General features: G+C 42.8%; 1 protein-coding gene across 1 annotated transcript in view; it reads left to right on the top strand.

Annotated features, from left to right (window-relative positions):
- Nucleotides 1–4,478: 4,478 nt before the first annotated feature.
- elp2 (elongator acetyltransferase complex subunit 2) overlaps nucleotides 4,479–22,686 on the top strand; it is a 138,040-nt gene continuing 119,832 nt past the window's right edge. Inside the window, exons 1-4 of the mRNA XM_078237588.1 lie at nucleotides 4,479–4,637; nucleotides 12,803–12,881; nucleotides 16,645–16,715; nucleotides 17,861–18,017. Coding sequence (XP_078093714.1) covers nucleotides 4,509–4,637; nucleotides 12,803–12,881; nucleotides 16,645–16,715; nucleotides 17,861–18,017 — 436 coding nt within the window. The 5' untranslated portion in view covers nucleotides 4,479–4,508. The remainder of the gene's footprint in view (nucleotides 4,638–12,802; nucleotides 12,882–16,644; nucleotides 16,716–17,860; nucleotides 18,018–22,686) is intronic.

Below are 22,686 nucleotides of genomic sequence, written 5' to 3'. Positions count from 1 at the left end.
GGGTCCTTAATTATGCTGGCTGCTTTACCAAGGCAGCGGGTTGCTTGTAAAATTGTGTTAATATTATTTGTTGTTTTATAATCCATCATTGCCTGTCGCCCGGATAGTGTACCCCTCGGATAAAGTAACGCCAGACAGAGTAACCCCGGTTAGAAGCAAGGAAGCTAATTAGCAAGGTGAAAATCCAGAGGTGAGAAAATCCAGAGGATGAAACCCTGGAGGGTTGCAGATGACTCACAATGGTCATTTTATTGTGACAGAGATGTTTGTTACTGTACTATGACGTAACCCCCGGGGGGTCAGCCTCGGAAGTGCAGTCCCGAGAGCAGAACCCTCGGAAGGGGAAAACATGGAGGGCAATGCCCTGGAAAGTTGTAGATAACTTACAACAAATCTTTTCTTATTGTGAGGGAGTTGTTTGTTATTGGTTAAAGGACAGCGTTAGCTGTCGGTACTGTTTATATTATAACTTGATGATTTATTGTTATTGTGAGTTGTTTGCAACCTTGGAAGGTTGCAATGCGTACTGTTTGTTACTGTGCTATGCTGTTTGTGCTATTGTATTTATAATGGCATGTTTATTGTTGACACTGTTATATCGGGTGTTATCTTTATAATTTGTTATTGTGAGATGGCATTTTGAAAGTGTAATGTATTTTTGTATTTGTAAATTGTTCAATAAATAAAAGAGCAGATAACCAGGTCCCTCTGCACAGCAGCATGCTGCAATTTTTTTACCATTTAAATAATAGTTCATTTTGCTGTTATTCCTATCAAACTGGATGACCTCACATTTGCCAACATTGTACTCCATCTGCCAGAACCTTGCCCACTCACTTGAACGATCTTTATCACTTTGCAGACTTTTACTGTCCTCTGCATTTTGCTCTATCACTATCTTAGTGTCATCTGCGAATTTTGACAGACTACACTTGGTCCCCAACTCCAAATCATGTATGTAAATTGTAAACAATTGCGGTCCCAACACTGATCCCTGAGGCACACCACGAGTCACTGATCGCCAACCAGAAAAACACCCATTTATCCCCACTCTTTGCTTTTTGTTAGTTAACCAAACCTCTATCCATGCTAATACATTATCCATAATGCCGTGCACCTTTATCTTATGCAGCAGCCTTTGGTGTGGCACCTTGTCGAATGCCTTCTGGAAATCCAGATACATCACATCCAGTTCCCCATTGTCCACTGCGCTCATAATGTCCTCAAATAATTCCAGTAAATTAGTTAAACATGTCCAGCCTTTCATGAACCCATGCTGTGTCTTCCCAATGAGACAATTTCTATCCTGATGTCTCGCTGTTTGTTCCTTGATGATAGATTCAAGCATTTTCCCTACCACAGAAGTTAAGGTAACCAACCTATAGTTACCCGCCTTTTGTCTACCTTCTGTTTTAAACAGTGGCATCACATTTGCTGTTTTCCAATCTGCTGGAACCACCCCAGAGTCCAGCGAATTTTCATAAATTGCCACAAGTGCATTTGCTATTTTCCCGGCCATCGCTTTTAGTACTATCAGGGCCAGGAGACCTGTCTAACATAAGCTTCTAACATAAGCTCCATTAGCTTACCTAACACTGCTTCTTTAGTGATAATGATTGTTTCTCAGGTCCTTTCTGCCATAGCCTCTTGTCATCAATTTTCGACATTATTTGTGTCTTCCACTGTGAAGACTGACACAAAATAACTGTTCATAAGGTCATCAATCTGAGAATAAAGCCATTACTGGGGTACCAAGCCGGCTGCCAACCCTTTCTCACAGCTCCTTAGCCTCCGTCGCATTTGTTCCAATGATGCCACTTTCCAAGGTGGTGCTTCTAATACGTGCTCCTTTCTCCTCAACCGTGAATTCCCATTTACAGTTGTCGACAGGGCCATCAACAGCGTGCGGTCCATCTCCCGCGCCATACCTCTCACCCGCCCCTCTCCCTCCCAGAACAAGGATAGAGTCCCCCTTGTTCTCACATTTCACCCCGCCAACCTCCGCATGCAAAGTATAATCCTCCGCCATTTTCGCCAACTCCAGTGTGATGCCACCACCAAACACATCTTCCCTTCACTCCCTCTGTCAGCATTCCACAGAGACCGTTCCCTCCGGGATAACCTAGTCCATTCCTCCACTGCCCCCAACATCTCTCCTGTCACTCATGGCACTTTCCCCTGCAATCGCAGAAGATGTAACACCTGCCCCTTTACCCCTTCTACGCTTACCATCCAAGGTCCAAAACACTCATTCCAAGTTAAGCAGTGTTTCACTTGCACCTCTTTCAATTTGGTGTATTACATTCGCTGCTCCCAATGTGGTCTCTTCTATATCGGAGAGACCAAGCGTAGACTGGGTGATCGCTTTACTGAGCACCTGCGGTCTGTGCGGAATCAGGCCCCCTGACCTTCCGATTGCTTGCCATTTTAACACACGATCCTGCTCCCATGCCCACACGTCTGTCTTTGGCTTGCTGCAATTTTCCAGTGACGCTCAACGCAAACTGGAGGAACAGCACCTCATCTTCCGACTCGGCACTTTACAGCCTTCTGGTCTCAACATGGAATTCAACAACTTCAGATGATTTGCTCTCCTCCCACCTTGGCCCCCTTTGTTTTCATTCTATTTTATTTAATTTTTTGCTGTTCTCTACCTTTTATTTCTTTATTGTCTTTCTTCATTTTTCTTCCCCCCACTCTTTCCCCCTACTTCATCCCCCTTCCCTTACCTTTTCTCCCCCGCTTCTCCTTTTCTACATTCTACCCCTGTCCCATTCATCTATCTCAGCTTACAGCTTCTCTGCGTTTGGCCATTCACCCCTTTATTCTCTTTGTGGACAGCTATTAGCAGTCGTTTCCCCTGGTTTCTGTGGCTATGACTCATCTTTTATTCCCTCAGCCTGCAGTATAAATATCTCCCACTTTCTAAGCCTTTTAACTTTGACAAAGGGTCATCTGGACTCGAAACATCAGCTCTTTTCTCTCAAAGAACAAAGAAAATTACAGCACAGGAACAGGCCCTTCGGCCCTCCAAGCCTGCACCGACCATGCTGCCCGACTTAACTAAAACCCCCTACCCTTCCGGGAATCATATCCCTCTATTCCCATCCTATTCATGTATTTGTCAAGATGGCCTTTAAAAGTCCCTACTGTATCCGCTTCCACGACCTCCCCTGGCAAAGAGTTCCAGGCACCCACTACTTTGTAAAAAATCTGCCTCTTACATCTCCTTTAAACCTTGCCCCTCGCACCTTAAACCTATGCCCCCTAGTAATTGACCCTTCCACCCTGGGAAAAAGCTTCTATCCACTCTGTTCATCCCCCTCATTATCTTGTAGACTTCCATCAGGTCGCCGCTCAACCTCCGTCGCTCCAGTGAGAACAAACCAAGTTTCTCCAACCTCTCCTCATAGCTGATGCCCTCCATACCAGGCAACATAGAATCATAGAAACCCTACAGTACAGAAAGAGGCCAGTCGGCCCATCGAGTCTGCACCGACCACAATCCCACCCAGGCCCTACCCCCATATCCCTACAGATTTACCCACTAATCCCTCTAACCTACGCATCTCAGGACACTAAGGGCAATTTTTAAATTTAGCATGGCCAATCAACCTAACCCGCACATCTTTGGACTGTGGGAGGAAACGGAGCACCCGGAGGAAACTCACGCAGACACGAGGACAATGTTAAAACTCCACACAGTGACCCAAGCCGGGAATCGAACCCAGGTCCCTGGAGCTGTGAAGCAGCAGTGCTAACCACAGTGCTACTGTGCCGCCCACCTTGGTAAATCTTTTCTGTACCCTCTCCAAAGCCTCCACATCGTTCTGGTAGTGTGGCGACTAGAATTGAACACTATATTCCAAGTGCGGCCTAACTACGGTTCTATAAAGCTGCAACGTGACTTGCCAATTTGTAAACTCAATACCCCGGCCAATGAAGGCAAGCGTGCCATATGCCTTCTTGACCACCTTCTCCACCTGCGTTGCCACTTTCAGTGACCTGTGTACCTGTACACCCAGATCCATCTGCCTATCAATACTCTTAAGGATTCTGCCGTTTACTGTGTATTTCCTATCTGTATTAGACCTTCCAAAATGCATTACCTCCGCTCACAGATGCTGCCAGAGCTGCTGAGATTTCCCAGCGTTTTCTCTTTTGGTTTCAGATTCCAGCATCCGCAGTAGTTTGTTTCTATGGGCTGCCAATCTATGTTGGGTTATGCTTGAAATAGAAAATGTCTTATTGTTGAAAAATGTTTTGCTTCATTTATAAGCTGACAGGGTTGACATATATCTCTACACTGTGCACCCTGACTGTAGCTCTGTCTGCGAGGCGCATGTTGCAGCTTTGTAAACACAGCACCCACGTGCTGACTGTATCTGTCACACTCTCCAGTGCGCAGACTCCGCTTCCCACGCTGCGCGGGAACGCAAACGTCAGTGCGCACGCGTGTCCTCCGACCCGGCGCAGCTGGGGGGTCAGAGGTGAGGGTCGGAGCGAAGATGGCGGCGCCCGTGGAGACTGCTCACGTTGCGCGCTGTGCGAACCGGACTCCGCACGCGCTGTCTTGGGGCAGAGGAGGGCGAGTGGCGTTGGGCAGCTGCCGCTCGGTTGTGATTTACCACCCGGAGGTAAAGGTTAAAATAGTTTGAAGTGTCGGAGATGCCGAGTGTGCGGCTCTGGGAGGGAACAGCTTGTCAATCTGAGCAATGTGGGGCGGGGTCTCAATGGACCAATTGCTGAGGAATAGAATCAACTCTGTTGGAATATCCGGATCAAAATAATAAAAAAACAAAATAATTGCCTTTCTTTCCTTTCAAACTAAGATTGACATTTTTAAGTGTGTCGGCTGTGCTCTATTCGCACAGAATGCACTCTTACATTTTGCAGCAGGTTAAACGCAAAATACTGCGGATGCTGGAATCTGAAACAAAAACAGAAAAATGCTGGAAAATCTCAGCAGGTCTGACAGCATCTGAGCAGAATAGAGCTAATGTTTCGAGTCTGGATGACCCTTCCTCAGAGCTCTGACAAAGTGTCATCTACATGCATACTTTAGATGCGTACATATGAAATGCTGCGAAATGATGTTGATGAATTTTCGTGAATTTCCAACAATTTGTTTACTTGAGAATGACAGAATTGTTACAGTGCAGAAGTAGACCATTTAGTTCTATTGTGTCTGTAACAGCTCTCCAAACAAGCATCTTAATTTAGTGCAATCCCCCTGCTTTGACCCCATACTCCTGCACATTCATTCTTTTCAAGTGATCATCTAATGTCCTTTTCAATGCCTTGATTGAACCTGCCTCCACCACACTTTGAGGCAGTGTATTCCAGATCTGAACCACTGTGTGGAAAAGTTTTTTTTTCTTGCATCACATTTGCTTCTTTTGTAAATCATTTTAAATCTGTGCCCTCTTATTCTTGATCATTTTACAAGCAGAAGTTGTTGATCTCAATCTACTCTGTCAAGCTTCTCATGATTTTGAACAGACCTATTGAATCTCCTCTTAGTCTTTCTTCTGTCCAAGGAGAATAGTCCCAACCTCTCCAGCTCTCATACCCGAAATTTCTAATTCCTGGAACCATGAGGCGCCCAGAACAGGGTACAACATTCCAGCTGAAGTCTAACTAGTGTCTTGAATCGTATTGGATTGGGGAGTGGGCTTGAGGGGCTGAATTGACTGCTCCTGCTCCTTATTCTTATTTTGTATCGGTTCAGGAAAATGCCAGCAAATGTAATTTTTTCTATTTGCTAACAAAAAGATTGCATTTATTTGGCACCTTTTGAAAACTTAGGATATCACCAATGAAACACTTTTGAACTGAAGCTACTGTTCCAATGAAATATAGCAGAAAATTGTGCAAAGCAAGATAAGAATATTAGAACATAAGAACTTGGAGTAGGCCATCTGGTCCCTCGAGTCTGCTCCGCCATTTAATAAAATCATGGCTGATCTTTTCGTGAACTCAGCTCCACCTTACCCGCCCGCTCACCATAACCTTTAATTCCTTTACTGTTCAAAAGTTAATCTATCCTTGCCTTAAAAACATTTAGTGAGGTAGCCTCAACTGCTTCACTGGGCAGGGAATTCCACAGATTCACACCCTTTGGATGAAGAAGTTCCTTCTCAACTCAGTCCTAAATCTGCTCCCCCTTATTTTGAGATTATGCCTCCTAATTCTAGTTTCACCTGCCAGTGGAAATAACTTCCCCGCTTCTATCTTATCTATTCCCTTCATAATCTTATATGTTTCTATAAGATCTCCCTTCATTCTTTTGAATTCCAATGAGTATAGCTCCAGCCTACTCAGTCTCTCCTCATAAGCCAACCCTCTCAACTCCAGAATCAACCTAGTGAATCTCCTCTGTGCCAGTATTTCCTCAAGTAAGGAGACCAAAACTGTACACAGTACTTCAGGTGTGGCCTCACCAGCACCTTAGACAGCTACAACATAACCTTGCTGTTTTTAAACTCCATCCCTCTCGTAACGAAGGACAAAATTCTATTTGCCTTCTTAATTACCCAGTGCACCTGCAAGCCAACATTTTGTGATTCATGCACAAGGACATCCAAGTCCCCCTGCACAGTAGCATGCTGCAATTTATTACCATTTAAATAATAGTCCATTTTGGTATTCCTACCAAAATGGATGACCACACATTTACCAACATTGTACTCCATCTGCCAGATCCTTGCCCACCCTCTTAGACTATTTATATCCCTTTTCAGACTTTCAGCGTCCTCTGCACACTTTGCTCTGCCGCTCATCGTAGTGTTATCTGTGAACTTTGACACACCACAGTTGATCTTCAACTCCAAATCACCTATGGAAATCGTAAACAATTGCAGTCCCAGCACTGATCCCTGAGGCCCACCACTAGTCACTGATGCCAACCAGAAAAACACCCATTCACTCTTTGCTTTCTGTTTGTTAACCAATCCTCTATCCATGTTAATGCATTATCCGTAACACTGTGGACCTTTATCTTATGCAGCAGTCTTTTGTGTGACACCTTGTCAAATGCCTTGTGGAAATTCAGATACATCACATCCACAGGTTCCCCATTGTCCACTTCCCACATAACGTTCTCAAAGAATCCCACCAAATTAGTCAAACATGACCTGCCCTTCATAAACCCATGCTGTGTCTTCCCAATGGGATAATTTATATCGAGGTGTCATGCTGTTTCCTCCTTGATAGATTCAAGCATTTTTCCTGCTACAGAAGTTAAGCGAACCGGCTTATAGTTACCCATCTTTTGTCTACCTCCTTTTTTAAACAGTGGCATCACATTTGCTGTTTTCCAATGTGCAAGAACCATCCCAGAGTGCAGCGAAGTTTGGTAAATTATCACTAGCATTTGTTATTTTCCCCGCCATCTCTTTTAGTACCCTGGGATGCATTCCATCAGGGCCAGGACACTTGTCTACCATTAGCCCCATTAGTTTGTCCAACACTACGTCTTTGATAATTTATAGGTCCTCACCTGCCATAGCCTTCTTGACATCGATTTTTGGCATGTTATTTGTGTCTTCCATTGTGAAGACTGACACAAAATACCTGTTCAATGCTTCAGCCATTTCCTCATTTCGTGTTATTACATCCCACTTCTCATCCTCTAAAGGACCAATGTTTACTTTAGCCACTCTTTTTCATTTGGTATCTTTGTAGAAACTTTTGCTATCTGTTTTTATATTCTGAGCTAGTTTACTCTCATAATCCATCTTACTTGTTTTAATAGCTTTTCTCGTGACTTTCTGTTGACCTTTAAAGATTTCCCAATCCTCTAGTTCCCCACTAATCTTTGCCACTTTGTATTCATTTTCTTTCAATTTGATACCCTCCTTTATTTCCTTAGATATCCATTAGATATTATCTCTTTTTCTACAGTCCTTCCTTATCACTGGTACATACTTTTGCTGAGCACTGTGAAAAATCGCTTTGAAAGTTCTCCACTGTCCCACAATTGTCCCACCTTAAAGCTTTTGCTCCCAGTCTACCATAGCCACCTCATCCCTTTGTAGTCTCCTTTGTTTAAGCACAAGACACTGGTATTGGATTTTACCTTCTCACGCTCCATCTGTATTTTAAATTTAACCATACTGTGATCGCTTCTTCCCAGAGCATCCCTAACCATAAGATCATTAATGATTCCTGTCTCACTACACAGGACCAGATCTAGGAAAGCTTGCTCCCTCGTAGGTTACATTACATACTGTTCAAGAAAGCTAGCGCGGATACATTCTATGAGCTCCTCCTCAAGGCTGCCTTGACCGACCTGGTTTGACCAATCAACATGCAGATTAAAGTCCCCCATGATAATTGCTGTATCATTTTTACATGCATCCGTTATTTCTTTGTTTATTTCTCGCCCCATCATGATATTATTTGGTGGCCTATAGCTATGCCTATCAGTGACTTTTTCTCCTTACTATTTCTAATTTCCATCCAAATGGATTCAACCTTCTTTTCCATAGAACCTATATCATCTCTCACTAGCGCCCTGATGTCATCCTTAAATATCAGAGCTACACCATCTCCTTTACCTTCCTGACTGTCCTTCCAAACAGTCTGATACCCCTGGATACTTAGCTCCCAGTCATGACCATCCTGCAACCATGTCTCTGGAATGGCCCCCAAATCATACTCATTTGCAATTATTTGTGCCGAAAACTCATTTACCTTGTTTCGAATGCTACGAGCATTCAGATAAAGTGCCCTTATGCTAGTTTTTGTTCCTTCTTTTTGAATCCTAACAAATAACATCTCCCGAGTTGTTCTTCCTTTTAACTTTTTTCCTTATTTTCGATGTAGTTGAAACCTTCTCCCCACATGCTAACCTGCTGCTTTGCTTTCCATTAACCGTTATACTTCCCATCCCCCCGACTTGCTAGTTTAAAGTCCTTGTGACCACCCTATTTATCCTTTCCGCGAGAACACTGGTCCCAGATCGGTTCAGGTGAAGACCGTCCCAGACCCCTCCTGTTGCAATACTGATGTGATGCCCCATGAAATGGGGCCCCTCTTTCCCTCACCATTCCTTTAGCCATGTGTTCACTTCCCTAATTTTCTCAACCCTGTGCCAATTTGCACATGGCTTGGGTAGTAATCCAGAGATTATAATCCTGAGGACCTATTCTTTAATTTAGTTCCTAGTGCTTGATAGTCCCCAAACAGGTCCTCTTTTCTAGTCTTGCCTATGTTAGATCTCAGTAACTTAAATCAATCGGCCATACTTCTCCTGAACTCCCTCCCTCGGCGCTAGCCTTGAAACTGCATTTTTCTCTGGTTTGCTTCTTATTTTCCCTCATTTCCTCATCAATCTCATCTTGTTCATAAGACTGATCTCTTGCTGCCTTGACTCAAATCTCACCAAATTGCTGATTGCCTAACTTCCCTTCTTGAGTCCCATGTTAGTATTTTCTTCTCCTGAGGCACTGTGTCTCTTCCCTTTAAATCTGCTATCATCCAACCACTGCTCAAAACAAAAACTTATCTTTGACTCCTCCATCCTTTGCAAACTACCGCCCCATCTTCAATCTTGAATGCATTGTCACTTCCTAAATCCCTACCCTTCATTCCTGCAGCAATCCCCCTCCACCCCGTCAAATCATCCCATGGCCTCCCCACCACTGCCAACCAGGTCTAACAGGTATCACAGACTTACCTTGAAGCCTGCCGTTGTCCCAGCAGTGGTCACCACTTGAAGCTGATGGTACTGGGACTCTCTGAGGAAGGATTTCTTCCTGAGATGGCGGGCAGAACTCTCAACCTGAGCTAATTAACATTACTCCCAGTGTAAAATTGCTGCAGGGCAGCTTGCTTTTGAGTGGGCAGGTTCCTGACCGACTTTTTATTGTTTTGAGGAGGGGTAGGAAGTATGGCGTCCTTTAAAATCCAGCCTGTGTTTGGACTCCTCTTGGGCAGCATGGTGGCACAGTGGTGAGCAGTGCTGCCTCACAGCACCAGGGACCTCGGGTTCGATTCCCGGCTTGGGTCACTGTGTGGAGTTTGCACGTTCTCCCCATGTCTGCGTGGGTTTCCTCCGGGTGCCCTGGTTTCCCCCCACAGCCCAAAGATGTGCAGGTTAGGTGAATTGGTGACGATAAATTCTCCCTCAGTGTACCTGAAGAGGAGCCAGACTGTGGCTTCACTGCAGTGTAAATGTAAGCCTACTTGTGACGAATAAATAAACTTTTCTTTTACTTTTTTTATCTACGTGCCACAGCAGTGAATCAGGATTGAAGTCACAAATGATATCCTATATGAATATGATGTGGCAAATATCCCTCCTTATCATTCTAGACCTGTCTGCAGTCTTTGACATGTTTGACCACACCATTCCCCACTTGACGCTGTTCCTCTGTAACCCAGCTGGGTGGGACTGTCCCCACCTGGTTCCATTCCAATCTATCCAGTTATGTTCAGAGAATTATTCAGACTGGAGTCTCTTCATACACTTGCATTATTGTGCCTGGAATCCCCCAAAGAGTAATCCTTGGCCCCAGCCTGTTAATATTCAGTGACATCATCCAAAGCCATGATGTAAGTTTTGATCCAGCTGTACCTCCCAATCATCTCTCCACACACTATTGAGCTTGATTTGTCACGCCTCTTGTCTGACTGCCACACTGGATGGAACGATGTTTCCTCCAGCTATTATTTGGGAAGCCATTGTGTTTGTTCTCTAGCCACCAGCTCCATCACTCTGCTTGACCACAACTGTTTGCAACCTTGGCATCCTATTTTATGCTGGGATGGGCTGTTGACGCCATATTCACTCGATTGTTAGAACCACCTACTTCCATTTCTAGAACATCTGCCATCTTTGTCCTGCTTCAGCTCATCTGCTGCTGAAATCTTCCCCATACCTTTTGTTAACTCTAGATTTGATTAGTTCATTATTCTCTTGACCAGCATCTCATTTTCAGCCCTCCGTGAGCAGGAGCTCATCAAAACCCTTCAGTCATTTTTGATTTCAATAAGGACTGATTAACTCACCCCAAGCCCGTGCACCCTCTGTTCATTGAGTTATGTCGGTTCCTTGTAAAAATTCTCTTGCTTGTTTTCAAATTCCCCCATGGCCTTGTTCCTCCCTATCTCTCTAACACCATACAATCCTCTGAGATGTTTGTGCTCCTCAAATTCTGGCCTCTTGCACATCACTGATTTTAATCACTCCTCCTTTGGCAGTAGTACTTTCAGCTGTCCTAGAGTCTAGAATTCTGTCCCCAATTCCATCTCTCTGTCCCTTTAAGATGTTCCTCAAACTTTATTCCTTTGACCAAGCTTTGGGTCACCTGTGAATTGGATTTTGGTTGATAATATTTCCGTGAAGCACCTTGAGGCGTTTAATTCAATTAAAGGTGCAAAATAAATGCAAAGTTGTTAAAGTTTGCACTAAACATAATTAGTGCCTGGTTTATGATAATCTAACACTGGATCTTTTTTAATGATTGATTTATGCTCATTATACTGACTCAGCAATTTGCTAAACTTGCTTTCCATTATTTACTTTATTAAAGCCTTTGATAATTTTGATACCTCCTATTTGTTAACTGCCTTTGCGCGAGTGAAATAATCTTTAAATCTGCAGAAAATTTATGGACTTCAAGTTGAATTATCAGCATCAGTGCATATAAAGTTGGTTGATTGCTTTAGAGGCCATTGACAGGAAGAAAAATGCTGAAGCGAGGAAGCCCTGCAACATTGTAAAGATGAGCCATCAGCTACAGCACTGAATTTGATTTGAGAAAGGGTTGTGAAAGGATTTTAAATACTGGGACCATTCTTGGTGCCCGGGAGAGTTGAGTACAGACATTGCTTTTTAATCGAAACCGCAGAGGCACTCATGTCTTTGGAGAAAGATTTAAGTTGGTGAGGGGTGTGGGTATGGAACATTTGAAATGGTAAGTCAAAAGATTTTAGATGAGCATCAGCAGGGTATTTGGGAATGGTGGGAACAGTTATCGGAAATGGATTTTGTACTTAATTGCATATATAAGTAAAAGTGAACTGGAAGCATAAATTCAGTTCAAAGCAGTGATCTGGCTAAAACCTGGATATGATTGGCAGCTAAATATTCCAGTTCAAAAGATATTTGGGGAGGACAAGGAAGTTGGGAAAGAAAGAATGTAAATATTAAGCCCCCCCACCCACAAAGGATTTTGGTAAGGGTGATCAGGCAGTGGGGTAGAGTTAAGGAACGGCAATTCAAGGTTCTGATAGAAGTTGTACACAGACAACCTGCTGGTGATTTTGTGGCTTGATTTACAATTGGAGAAGTGAGGGACACGTGTAGTATGAACGATGTGGTTATAATATTTAAATTTCTTCATAGCCAGAAGGAGCAGAAGAGCTCAGATAGTAAGGGCAATGACACTTTTCCAGAACAATACATTTAGAACCAAGAAAAGAACACACCATATTCTATTTCTGATGAATAGCAAAGCAAAATTAGTTACTACACTGACAGAAAAGGAACATTGGGCAAATAGAGATCATAATATATTTGAATTCGTATACTTTTGAGTGGAGAAATGTGTGCCATAAACTAACGTTTGAATTTTAAGTTGGGGCAAACTTTATGCTCAGATAGGTAAAGGACTGTGCCTTTTAACTTTCCTCTCTGACTCATGAGAGTGCCTACTTCTTCAATTGGTCTGTACCTGCTGTATGACCAAATTTAGAATAGTACACTCTGAGCAATTGCAGTAACAGCTTTTCGTGCTTGTAACTGACCAGTCAACAACTTTTCTTGCTATTTTAAATGTCTTTGATTCAACAGAAAATAAAAGTGACCGAAACTCTGAATGGACACAAAGGCAGAGTTAACTGTGTGCAGTGGGCTCATCGAGATGATTGTGGTAAGTACCGATGGATGGGAGGCAAAGTGAGCATTTTATTGTGAAGAAATTGAATCAAAAATCCATAACATGTAGTTTTGACATCGTAAAGTTCACAACTTGTAACTCCCAACATTGGCAGGGCCATCATTTTGAAATCAGACCTCCAATTGGGTTGCCTATCTTAGCTCATAGTTTGGTATTTCTCAGCAAAGAATATGATTTTAAGAAATTTCAGGAAAATGCTATGGTTAAGCATTATTCTCAAGTTAAACAACATCTAGCACAGCTGCAAGATGGGTCTGTTGTATGCAAGTGATGTTGATGGCATGTTGGGTGGCAAGACATCCAATGAGTTTCACTTGGCAGCCGACAGATCCTCACGTTAATTTGTAAGGTTCAGCGAGCATGCCTTATTACAATAAACCCAGACGTCTGCTCAGTGTTGAGACTGACGGGACGAGGGCCAGGGGCTGTTGAGGGAGGAGGGAGTGGGAGTGGGAGGGGGGTGGGGAGTGGTATTAGGATTCTGCAAAGGAGCTCTTTTAGAGTCGTTTAATTTTCTCTCGCAATTCAGTCTGCTGGTAGGGTTGTTAGTTTCTCCAGGGGTGCCTGGGTACTGACAAGGGTAAGACTTGAATGCTGATCTGTTGACCCCTGCCTGGCATTCTGACACTCACCACCAACATCGCAATGGCTTCCAAAACATTCTGAAATCAGGTAAAGTTGTTCAGAGTGCTTCCAACCTGAGTCGGGACAGTCTGTTGAAACTCTCCTTTACGACAAACGTTTCAGGCTCTACCTTGGCAAGAGAGAAGTACATGGAGATGACAGGCCGGCGGACTATCAGCGGACTCGGTACCACCCCCAATCCTGTTAGATATATATACAAATGACCCACCAAGAACCATGTCCCACAGGTTCACCTATGCTGTTGACATCTGTTGTACCATCCAAGTTCTATTCTTCTGCACTCTGGACCAGATCCTTAACAAAGACATTACAAAGTTGACAAACTGCTGCAGCACACATTGTGCCTCACGGTAAATCTCTGTAAAACCATATCCAGTATATTCCACTTCTACACTGCCAGTGCCAACAAAGCACTGCATATCTACATGGATGGCTCGAGATTAAAGCATGTACCCAACCCACCACACTTGGGAGTGACTCTCGATAGAATTCTGTCCTCCTGGGAACATCTGAAGAAAACAGCAGCAAATGTCAAAACCAGAAACAATCTACCAAACAAACTTGCTAGATTTGTGTGGGCCACAACACTCAGGACCTCAACACCGATGTTTTCATACTCTGCAACAGTACTGTGTACCTGTCTGGTAAAGGTCAGGAGACAAAAATCTTGTTCACCCTTGACTGAATGCAAATCTTAACTGCAACTCTCCACCCAACACCCTTCACCAGCTTCCTGTCCAAGCAAACATCACTGCCCCGGGCATCCACCAATTGTCGAAAACACGCAAGTTAGTTGAAACCATCCTTGCTGCATCTCCATGATGTCCTACTGCCTGCCTTCCTACTTAGAGCTCCATGTGGAACACTTCCTGAGCAAGATCTATTAGCAAATGTTCTTTGGATCAAGGAATGGGAAGCACTTGAAGTCACGAACAAATTCCTTGTGACAAACCCCATTTCTTAAGTAGCAGGCTCTGAACTACCACAGAGAGAGTGGTCCTTGTTAATCAGGTTCAGGACAGGCCAAGGCCCATGTGTATCCAACCTTCATCACTGGCGTCTCAGTACAAACCCCTTATGCACTTGTGGAAATACATGATCTATGCTGCTCAGTGTCGAGGAGTGCCTCCTCTACTGACCCATGGACTAATCACCTTAAACCGAAGACTAACGCATGGCTTCGGGTATTTGTATTGGCTAAAAAAAAGCATCTTTAACTTAATGAAACATAAAACATCCCAAGGTGCTTGTTAACTTAAATAGCCTAGTTCGCATGCACAAAGCTATGTTTTAAATTAGTCCACTTGATTGACACCCCATCCATCTCCTTCAGCATTCACTCCATCCACACCGGTATACATGGCAGCATTGTGTACTAGTTACAAGATGTAATGCAACAGCTCCTGCAGGTTCCATTGGACAATTAAACAATTCACCGGAAGATGAGGCTCTACAAATATCGCCATTCTCAATAAATAAAAGCATCCTGCAGATGCTGGAATCTGAAACCAAAAGAGAAAATGCTGGAAAATCTCAGCAGGTCTGGCAGCATCTGTCTGGGGAGAAAAGAGCTGACGGGGGGGGGGGGGGGGGGCAGTACATGGACCGGCACAAAGGAAGGTGGTTGTGGTGGTTGCAGGTCAATCGTCTCAGATCCAGCACGTTACTGCCAGAGTTCCTCAGGTTAGTGTCCTAAGCTCAACCATCTACAGCTGCTCCAATAACCTCTACAGTCATATGTTCACTGATGATTAGACAATGCTTAACACCATCCATGATTCCTCAAATACTGAAACAGTCCGTGTCCAAATGCAGCAAGATCTGGACAATGTCTAGGCTTGGGGTGACAAGTACCATTCGTGCACACAAGTGCCAGGCAATGACCATCTCCCAACAAGAGAGAATCTGACTTTATCATAAAAGGCATTATCATCGCTAAGTCTCCCAATATCAATATCCGGGAGGTTACCATTGATTAGAAATTGAACTGGACCAGCCATATAAATAATGTGGCTATAAGAGCAGGTCAGAGGCTGGGAAGTCTGCAGTGAGTGACTTATCTCCTGGCTCCCCAAAGCCTGTCCACCATCTACAAGTCACAAGTCAGGTGTGTCATGGAATATCTCCACTTGTCTGGATGAGTGCAGCTCCAACAACACTCAAGAAGCTCAATACCATCTCTGAAAAAGCAGCCTGTTTGATTGCTGCCTCTCCATAAACATTAAATCCCTCCACCACCGACAAACAGTGGCAGCAGTATGTACCATCTACACAGTGCACTGCAAGGACTCATCAAGATTCCTTAGACAACACTTTCCAAACCCATGACCACTACCATCTAAAAGGTCAAGGGCAGCAGATGCATGGGAACACAACCGGAAAATTCCCTTTCTAGTTGCTCAGAATTCTGACTTGGAATTAAATTGTTGGTCCTTCACTACCACTGGGTCAAAATTCTGGAACCTCCTCCCTATCAGCACTGTAGATATACCTACACCACATGGACTGCAGCGGTTTAAGAAGGTAGCTCACCACCATCTTCTCACTGGCAATTAGGGATGAGCAATAATTCCTTACCTAGCCAGTGACACCCACATCCCATAAATTAATTAAAAAATAATGAACCTTGTAGTCTGAATTCCAGAAATCAATTCTCAGTTTTCTATGTACTATTGAGTTAACCGCAAATTTATGTAGAAGTATACATTTGCAATAGAGAAACAGCCCATTGACCCTACTGGTTTATGCTAGTGCTTATAATCCTTACGAGACTCCTCTCACCTTCGTGCCCTATCACCCTATTAACATTTCATTTGGAAATCTGAGTAAGGCTGGCACTGCAAGTATGCAAAATTTGAGTTCCCCATAAGTTAAATTCCTCTTGATTTTGGAAGTATCCTGCTCCTTGCTAAACCAAGACATTTTCAAGAAATTTACAAACTGTAATAATGTGTTTGATAAAAGTAGTTTGTACATAAAGCAATGCCCCTTGTTATTGATGTTTTGCAGAAATGCGAGAATATCTGGTTCTTTTGTTTACTCAACTTAAAAGTGAATGGTGAATTGATGAGTCAACTGTTTTTTGTTCTAGGTCCCGAGACAGAACTTGTGTCTGGAGGATCTGATAACTGTCTGATTGTTTGGGAGTTGCAGAATTTTAAGGTGAGTCATTAGATTCGAAAGCAGCTAACATTTATGTTCAATCCTCACTAGCAAATTTAGAAATAACATTTTTGCAGGAAAATGTCTTTTTACTTTATCGCAGTCATTGGTAACAAAAACAGGACGGACAAAATTGATGTCAGAAATTTATATAATTCCAAATTTTTAATAAAATTTAGGAACAACATGGTTAAAGTTGTTCAATAACTTTATTTTCTTATGTTCTTAGTAGGAAAAATAATTTTGAAGCACAGTTTTTTTTTAAGTACTAGTGAATGATATGATGAGTAGTGTAGTGAGTATGATATTGGACCACATTCCTTTCGCTGTCCAGTCCAACCTGTCCCTATACAAATAGCCCATCTCTAAAATGGCATTTTCTCCAGCTACTATACCATCACCTTTAAAATTCCCCAAAATTTCCTCCTGTTCCTCATTGACATGCTACCCCTTGGTGACACCATTTGGTCAGCTTTCACATCTATACAAAGAACATTCACTTTCACCTCTTCAACATTTCTCCCAATCTCATTACCAACTCTGTGCCTGTCTGACATTGTTGTGGGTGGGTCATAAATTCCTGCAATTGAACATTGGAAAGGTTGAGGATATAATTTTTAAACACACTCTACATTTGCCATCAAATCCACTGTCTTTCCTCCTCACCGTTCCAGCTCCTTCCAGCTATTTGATTGTTCTAAATTAGGTGATACACATTCTTGGTGTTCTATTCAACCCAGAGCTGTCTTGTTCCCACTCCTACTGCCATGTTGATAGCTTTTCCTGCCTCTGAGCCTACTTTAACCCGAACTTCAGTGAAACCTTTAGCCACGTCTTCGTTGCTTCTGGACTTTTCAATGCCTCTCTCCCAGTAACTTGATCTGTACCTTCATCAACTGCAATTCATCCAGAACACCAGTCTTTTGTCCTGCTGTCTCCTTTATGCCTATCACTTCAATCTCAACTGACCTGTCTTGGCTCCCTGTACCTAAGTAGATCAAATTTAAAATTCTTGTCAACAGGTTCAACTGTGGTCTTGCTCCATGTTTCCTCTGCCATTTTTATTAGTATTATGTTGCAAAGTTGACAACAATGGTTACATGCAGTTTTTATGCATGATCAATTACGTTACTTGTGCTATTCAGTTTGCAGCCTGCACCCTGCTCGAAGGGCATTCAGGAGCTGTGTGTGCTGTGACTGCTGTTTATGAAACTGTTGGCTCGAATGAACATCCAAAATTGCTGATCGCTTCAGCAGCAGCAGACTCCTCTGTCAAAATTTGGACTAAACAAGGTTCTGTGGGTAAGATACTAATTTTACTGTATATGCTAATGGAAGGTGAAAATATGATGGGTGAATTATAAATAAGACCACTGCAAAATTTTCATTCCTCTAAATTTCTTGGTATTACTATTTAACAATCGCCGTCAGATGCCCTGTAACTACAGTATTGTTCTCATTTTCCCCCAGGTGCAAATCGCTGCCAAGATGTATACATTTTAAAATTAGTTACTTTTGTTTTCATCAGAAAAGATGGAAAATGCGTGAATCCTGATTTTCAGCTCCATTAAGCTACATGAATGAGCCCACCAGGGATGTAATGGAGCAAAAATAGAGGTGGAGATTAGAAATTGGCATGCATTTTGGATGAATAGTGGGCCAAGAATAGACGAGTTTTTATTATTCATGATGTCATTATAGTTTCAATGATATTCCTGCCTTTTATACTAACAGTACTATTCCTTTGTATTACTTATATAAATTGTGGTTTCACAGTTATGCTTTTGAATGAAACATTATTTAAAAAGACAATCTGGACATTTAATGCTTTATTTTGTTTTGCCCCATTAATTCTTTACTTTGTGAAGTTTGGTCAGCTCAGTGGCCAGATAATTTATGGCGGTAGGTTTTAGGCTATCCATTTTTTGGTTTCATGCCTACAAATTTGGGCAAGTGGTCTCCTTATGGAATCTCTTTGTATTTGCACTATTTCAAAGAAGTTGCTGGCAAAGAACTTAACACAGATTTGGTTAAGATAAATTGTGTTTGATTACCTTGATCAAGTTTTGTGAAGTAACAGATGAGTCTCGTGTTTGAGTTTCAGAAGGAGTTTGACGAGGTATCACCAAATAAGCTTGTTAACAAAATGAAAGCTCATGAGATTGAAGGGACAGTGTAGCACAGATGAAAATATTTGTGTGCATGTGTACGTGTGCACTTGTGCTTGCTGAGAAGGTCAGTATCAGAATACAGAATGACATGGATAGATTGATGAAACCGACAGACACATATGGCTGAAATTAAGCATGGATGAAGTGTGTAGTCATAGATTTTGATAGGAAAATTCAGAAGAGAGATTATGAATTAAATAGTACATATTTAAGGGGGATGCAGGAACAAAGAGACCTGGGGTAGTATGTATACTAATCTTTTAAGGTGGCAGCGCAGGTTGAGAAGGCTGTTTTAAATTAAACAAATTGGAATCCTTGACTTTAAGATACAAAAGCAGGAAAGTAGTACAAACTACTGGTTTGGCCTCTGGGCACCACACTTCAGGGAGGATGCCAAACTTGGAGGGAATACAGAAGAGATTGACTGGAATGGTAGCACGGTTGAGATGCAGTGATTGTCTCCCTGTATAAAGTCTTGTACTGACAATAGTTGAAGAAAGCCTCCCTGACGATCACTGCAGATTCAGACCCAAAAGGGGAACTATAGACAGATGTGCTGAGACAGCTCCAAGAGAATTGTAGAGGATAAATCATGGGCCTGTGTGCTACCGTTATAGATCATGTCAAGGTCAATTGGGATGGAAATTGGGAGATGCTCTCTACACTGGTGTGCCCTCCAAGGTTTGTCACTATTTGCCATCAAATGCACAAAGGCCAGCAAGGTCAGGTCATGTGGAATGGAGTCCTCTCCGACATCTTCACTATCTCTATTGATGTTGAGCAAGTGTATGTTCTCGCATCAACCCTTTTCTTTATTTTCTTCAGTGTGATGCTTCAGGCAGCAGTGACAGGCTTGACAGAGAGTGTAATTATCCACTTGCGAACAGGTGTCAGTCTCTTCAACCTGAAGTAACTATTGGCATATACGAAAACCACAGCAAAACATCTGTGGAACTTCTGTTTGCTGATTATTGTTCCCTTGAATTGAAGGCAATGCAATTCATTGTAAACTGTTTCTCTGAGGTAACAAATGCATTTGGCCTTGCTGTTAGCCTGAAGGTAACAGAAGTGCTGTACCAGCCATATCCCTGAAGAAGTAACAGTCCAGGGCAAATCAGTATCGACAGCAACAACCTCAATTCAATAGAACAGTTTACCTATCTCGGTAGTATTATCTCAAATGGTGCCACTGTCTACATGAACATAGACAATCGCCTGTCCAAGGCCAACAGCTCTTTTGGCTGTCTGTTGAAGTGTGTCTGGCAAACTATTCATTATACATCGTTATACAGGGCAGTTGTTATCAGCAAGGCAGGTCATGCTGGCTGACATTGACCAGCAGGTTTGGGTGTAGGAGGCTGCTAACAGCTGTTTGCAACAACCAGGAAAGCAATCTACAAGTTCAAAACAAACAGATGCGAGGCTGCTGAAGAAAATGGGAGACAATGTAAGAAGTCACTTATAGCACGGCCTCTCCAACCCAGGAGTTCCTGTTTTTCAACTGCTCAAGAGCCTGAAGATCAAGATTAATCTCTTCAGTTACCAACGATCATTCCAACTACCAGAGATGGACCTTCTCATGATCTTCGCCTGTGAAGAATCTGGCATCATCATCATCATCGCCAAATTTGAGGATTCCAGTTGCATGAAAAAGCTGGAGTTATTCTCTTTTAGAATAGAGGAACTTAAATGGAGATTTCACAATCAGTAGTTTTGATGCACTGCCTTGAAGGGGTGATGGATGCAGATTCAAAGAGAATTGAAAAAATACTTGAACAAATATTAAAAAGCTGTGGGGAAAAAGCAGGGGATGTGATTAATTGCATAGCTTCATCAAAGAGCTGGCATCCGCATGGTGGGCTGAAGGGTCTCCTGTGTGGTATCATCCTATGATTCTGTGTCAGATTGAAATACATGAGATCTGCACATACATGTCATTGCCCCCCTAATTATATAAACAGGCTAAGGTGTAATTGCCTAGGCTTGCCTACTGTGAGATAGATCTCAGGAAAGTAAAGAGACAAAGTTATGCTGCATGCTACAATCATGATTGCAGGTAAATACTTGGAAAGTAAAGAACTAGCAGTAGACATCAAGCTCATTTACTCCCTACACTTTTATGATGAAAGCTGATTCCAGGCTGCTGCAGAGTACATCAGTGCAGCACAAGGATATTTCAATTAAGTGACTGACACTAAATTTCATTAGTTTTGCTGTGGATAATCAATAATGGCACACAAGGGCACTATTTTATTTTGAATGAACAAAGTCCAGTGGTGTCATTAATTGCACTCATGATGTTCTGAAAGATTCTAATAGAACAACCTGTCTGTTTGTGAAATGTAACAACTTCACATGCCCTCACAAATATACCTGCACCTACGATGTCATTACCTCCTACTGAGCTGCTAAATTTGCTGCGTTTGTCACCAGATGATATTCTACCCGATACCATAACAAGAATATTCTCTGCATGCAGCATAGCTTTAGTGTAAATACATTTTATTGCTTTAAATGTGATCTGTGTGTAGAATTGTTCTTCATAATGTATCTCTGATGTGCTGTATAACCAGATTATATACTGATTGTAGAGTCAGGCATATTTGAGCTGGATGGGTTTTCAGTTACTGTGAAATGCTCTTGATCTGGTCCTTGATCACAGTCTGCCTCTGCCTGTTTGCTGTCACATTTACGTTCATTGAGGAAAGGTCTCTGGAAAGTCTAAATGTGCTGTCACCTTCAGAAACAGCACTGCCCGCTTGTTCCTGTTCCATACATTCCCCTGTAATGGGGCATTGTCTGCCAATCACTCTGTGTGGCAGCAAATCTGATCACAGCACAGAGACAGCTGAAATTGCAGAGATTGAGTCAGTAACTCTGGTCATCTGATTATTGAACCTGTCCCACGTGTAGAGGAGAAGCTATTGTATGTTGGAACCTAAACCCAGTGGCCTTGGGGCCTCTGTAATGGGGAGATGGTGGGAATCTGCTGATTGCAGTTCCCATACCCTTCACAGTGGTTTGCAGTGTTTTGATTAAAATCAACATCATGCTGAAGTGGCCGGTAACCCTACCACACTGTCCATCATCTGTTGAACTTTGCTAGCCTTGGTTTTCAATGACGACAGTGATTTTAGTAGTCAATTTGCATCCTCTTAAATTATGGCCTCACCAGTTAAATGGATGATTTCCTTCTGAACAGCTCCTGATTTTGTCTCTTTGTCTCTTGCGCATTGTCTGTTCCAGGGGTTCTGAATTGGGGAACAAGAGAGGATATCCTGGGGTCTGCCAAATGAGACTTGGTATTCCAGAGCAAATTGTGTCCGACTGGAGTGCCCCAAAATTGCGAGCTGGTGAACTGAAAATAAGTCACTGAGGCAAGATAACAGATGGCAACCTTGAAGGCTGAGGTTTTACCAGGTTGGCCTTGAAAGGTTGCAGGCCTACCACTTGAATTCCTGGTGGCCGACCATGTTTGTTCAAACATCATTGGGTGGCCCTTCTCCCTGGCTAGCTCAAATGGTGCTTCCCAGATGGTGGGTCTTCAGATTTTTGAATTGAAAACCAGTCTTCCGCATTACTGCTGTCACATTATCCAGGCTCAGCACTTCTCTCCCCATCACTTTCAGCTGCTATTGACCTGGCAGAGATCTATGTTCCAATCTGAAGTTAGAAAGCAGGGTTGGCACACTGAACCCAGCAATAAAGTCTTCATTTTGGTCTCTTGATTGGGGCCACATAGCAAAGGTAGGTTGTCCAACAAATCACTTTGGGTGGGGATGCAACAGAATCAGAGCCAC

The sequence above is a fragment of the Mustelus asterias genome, chromosome 2 (genome assembly GCF_964213995.1).
Source record: "Mustelus asterias chromosome 2, sMusAst1.hap1.1, whole genome shotgun sequence".
Taxonomy (NCBI): Eukaryota; Metazoa; Chordata; class Chondrichthyes; order Carcharhiniformes; family Triakidae; genus Mustelus; species Mustelus asterias.
This window is presented reverse-complemented; position numbering and strand designations above follow the sequence as displayed.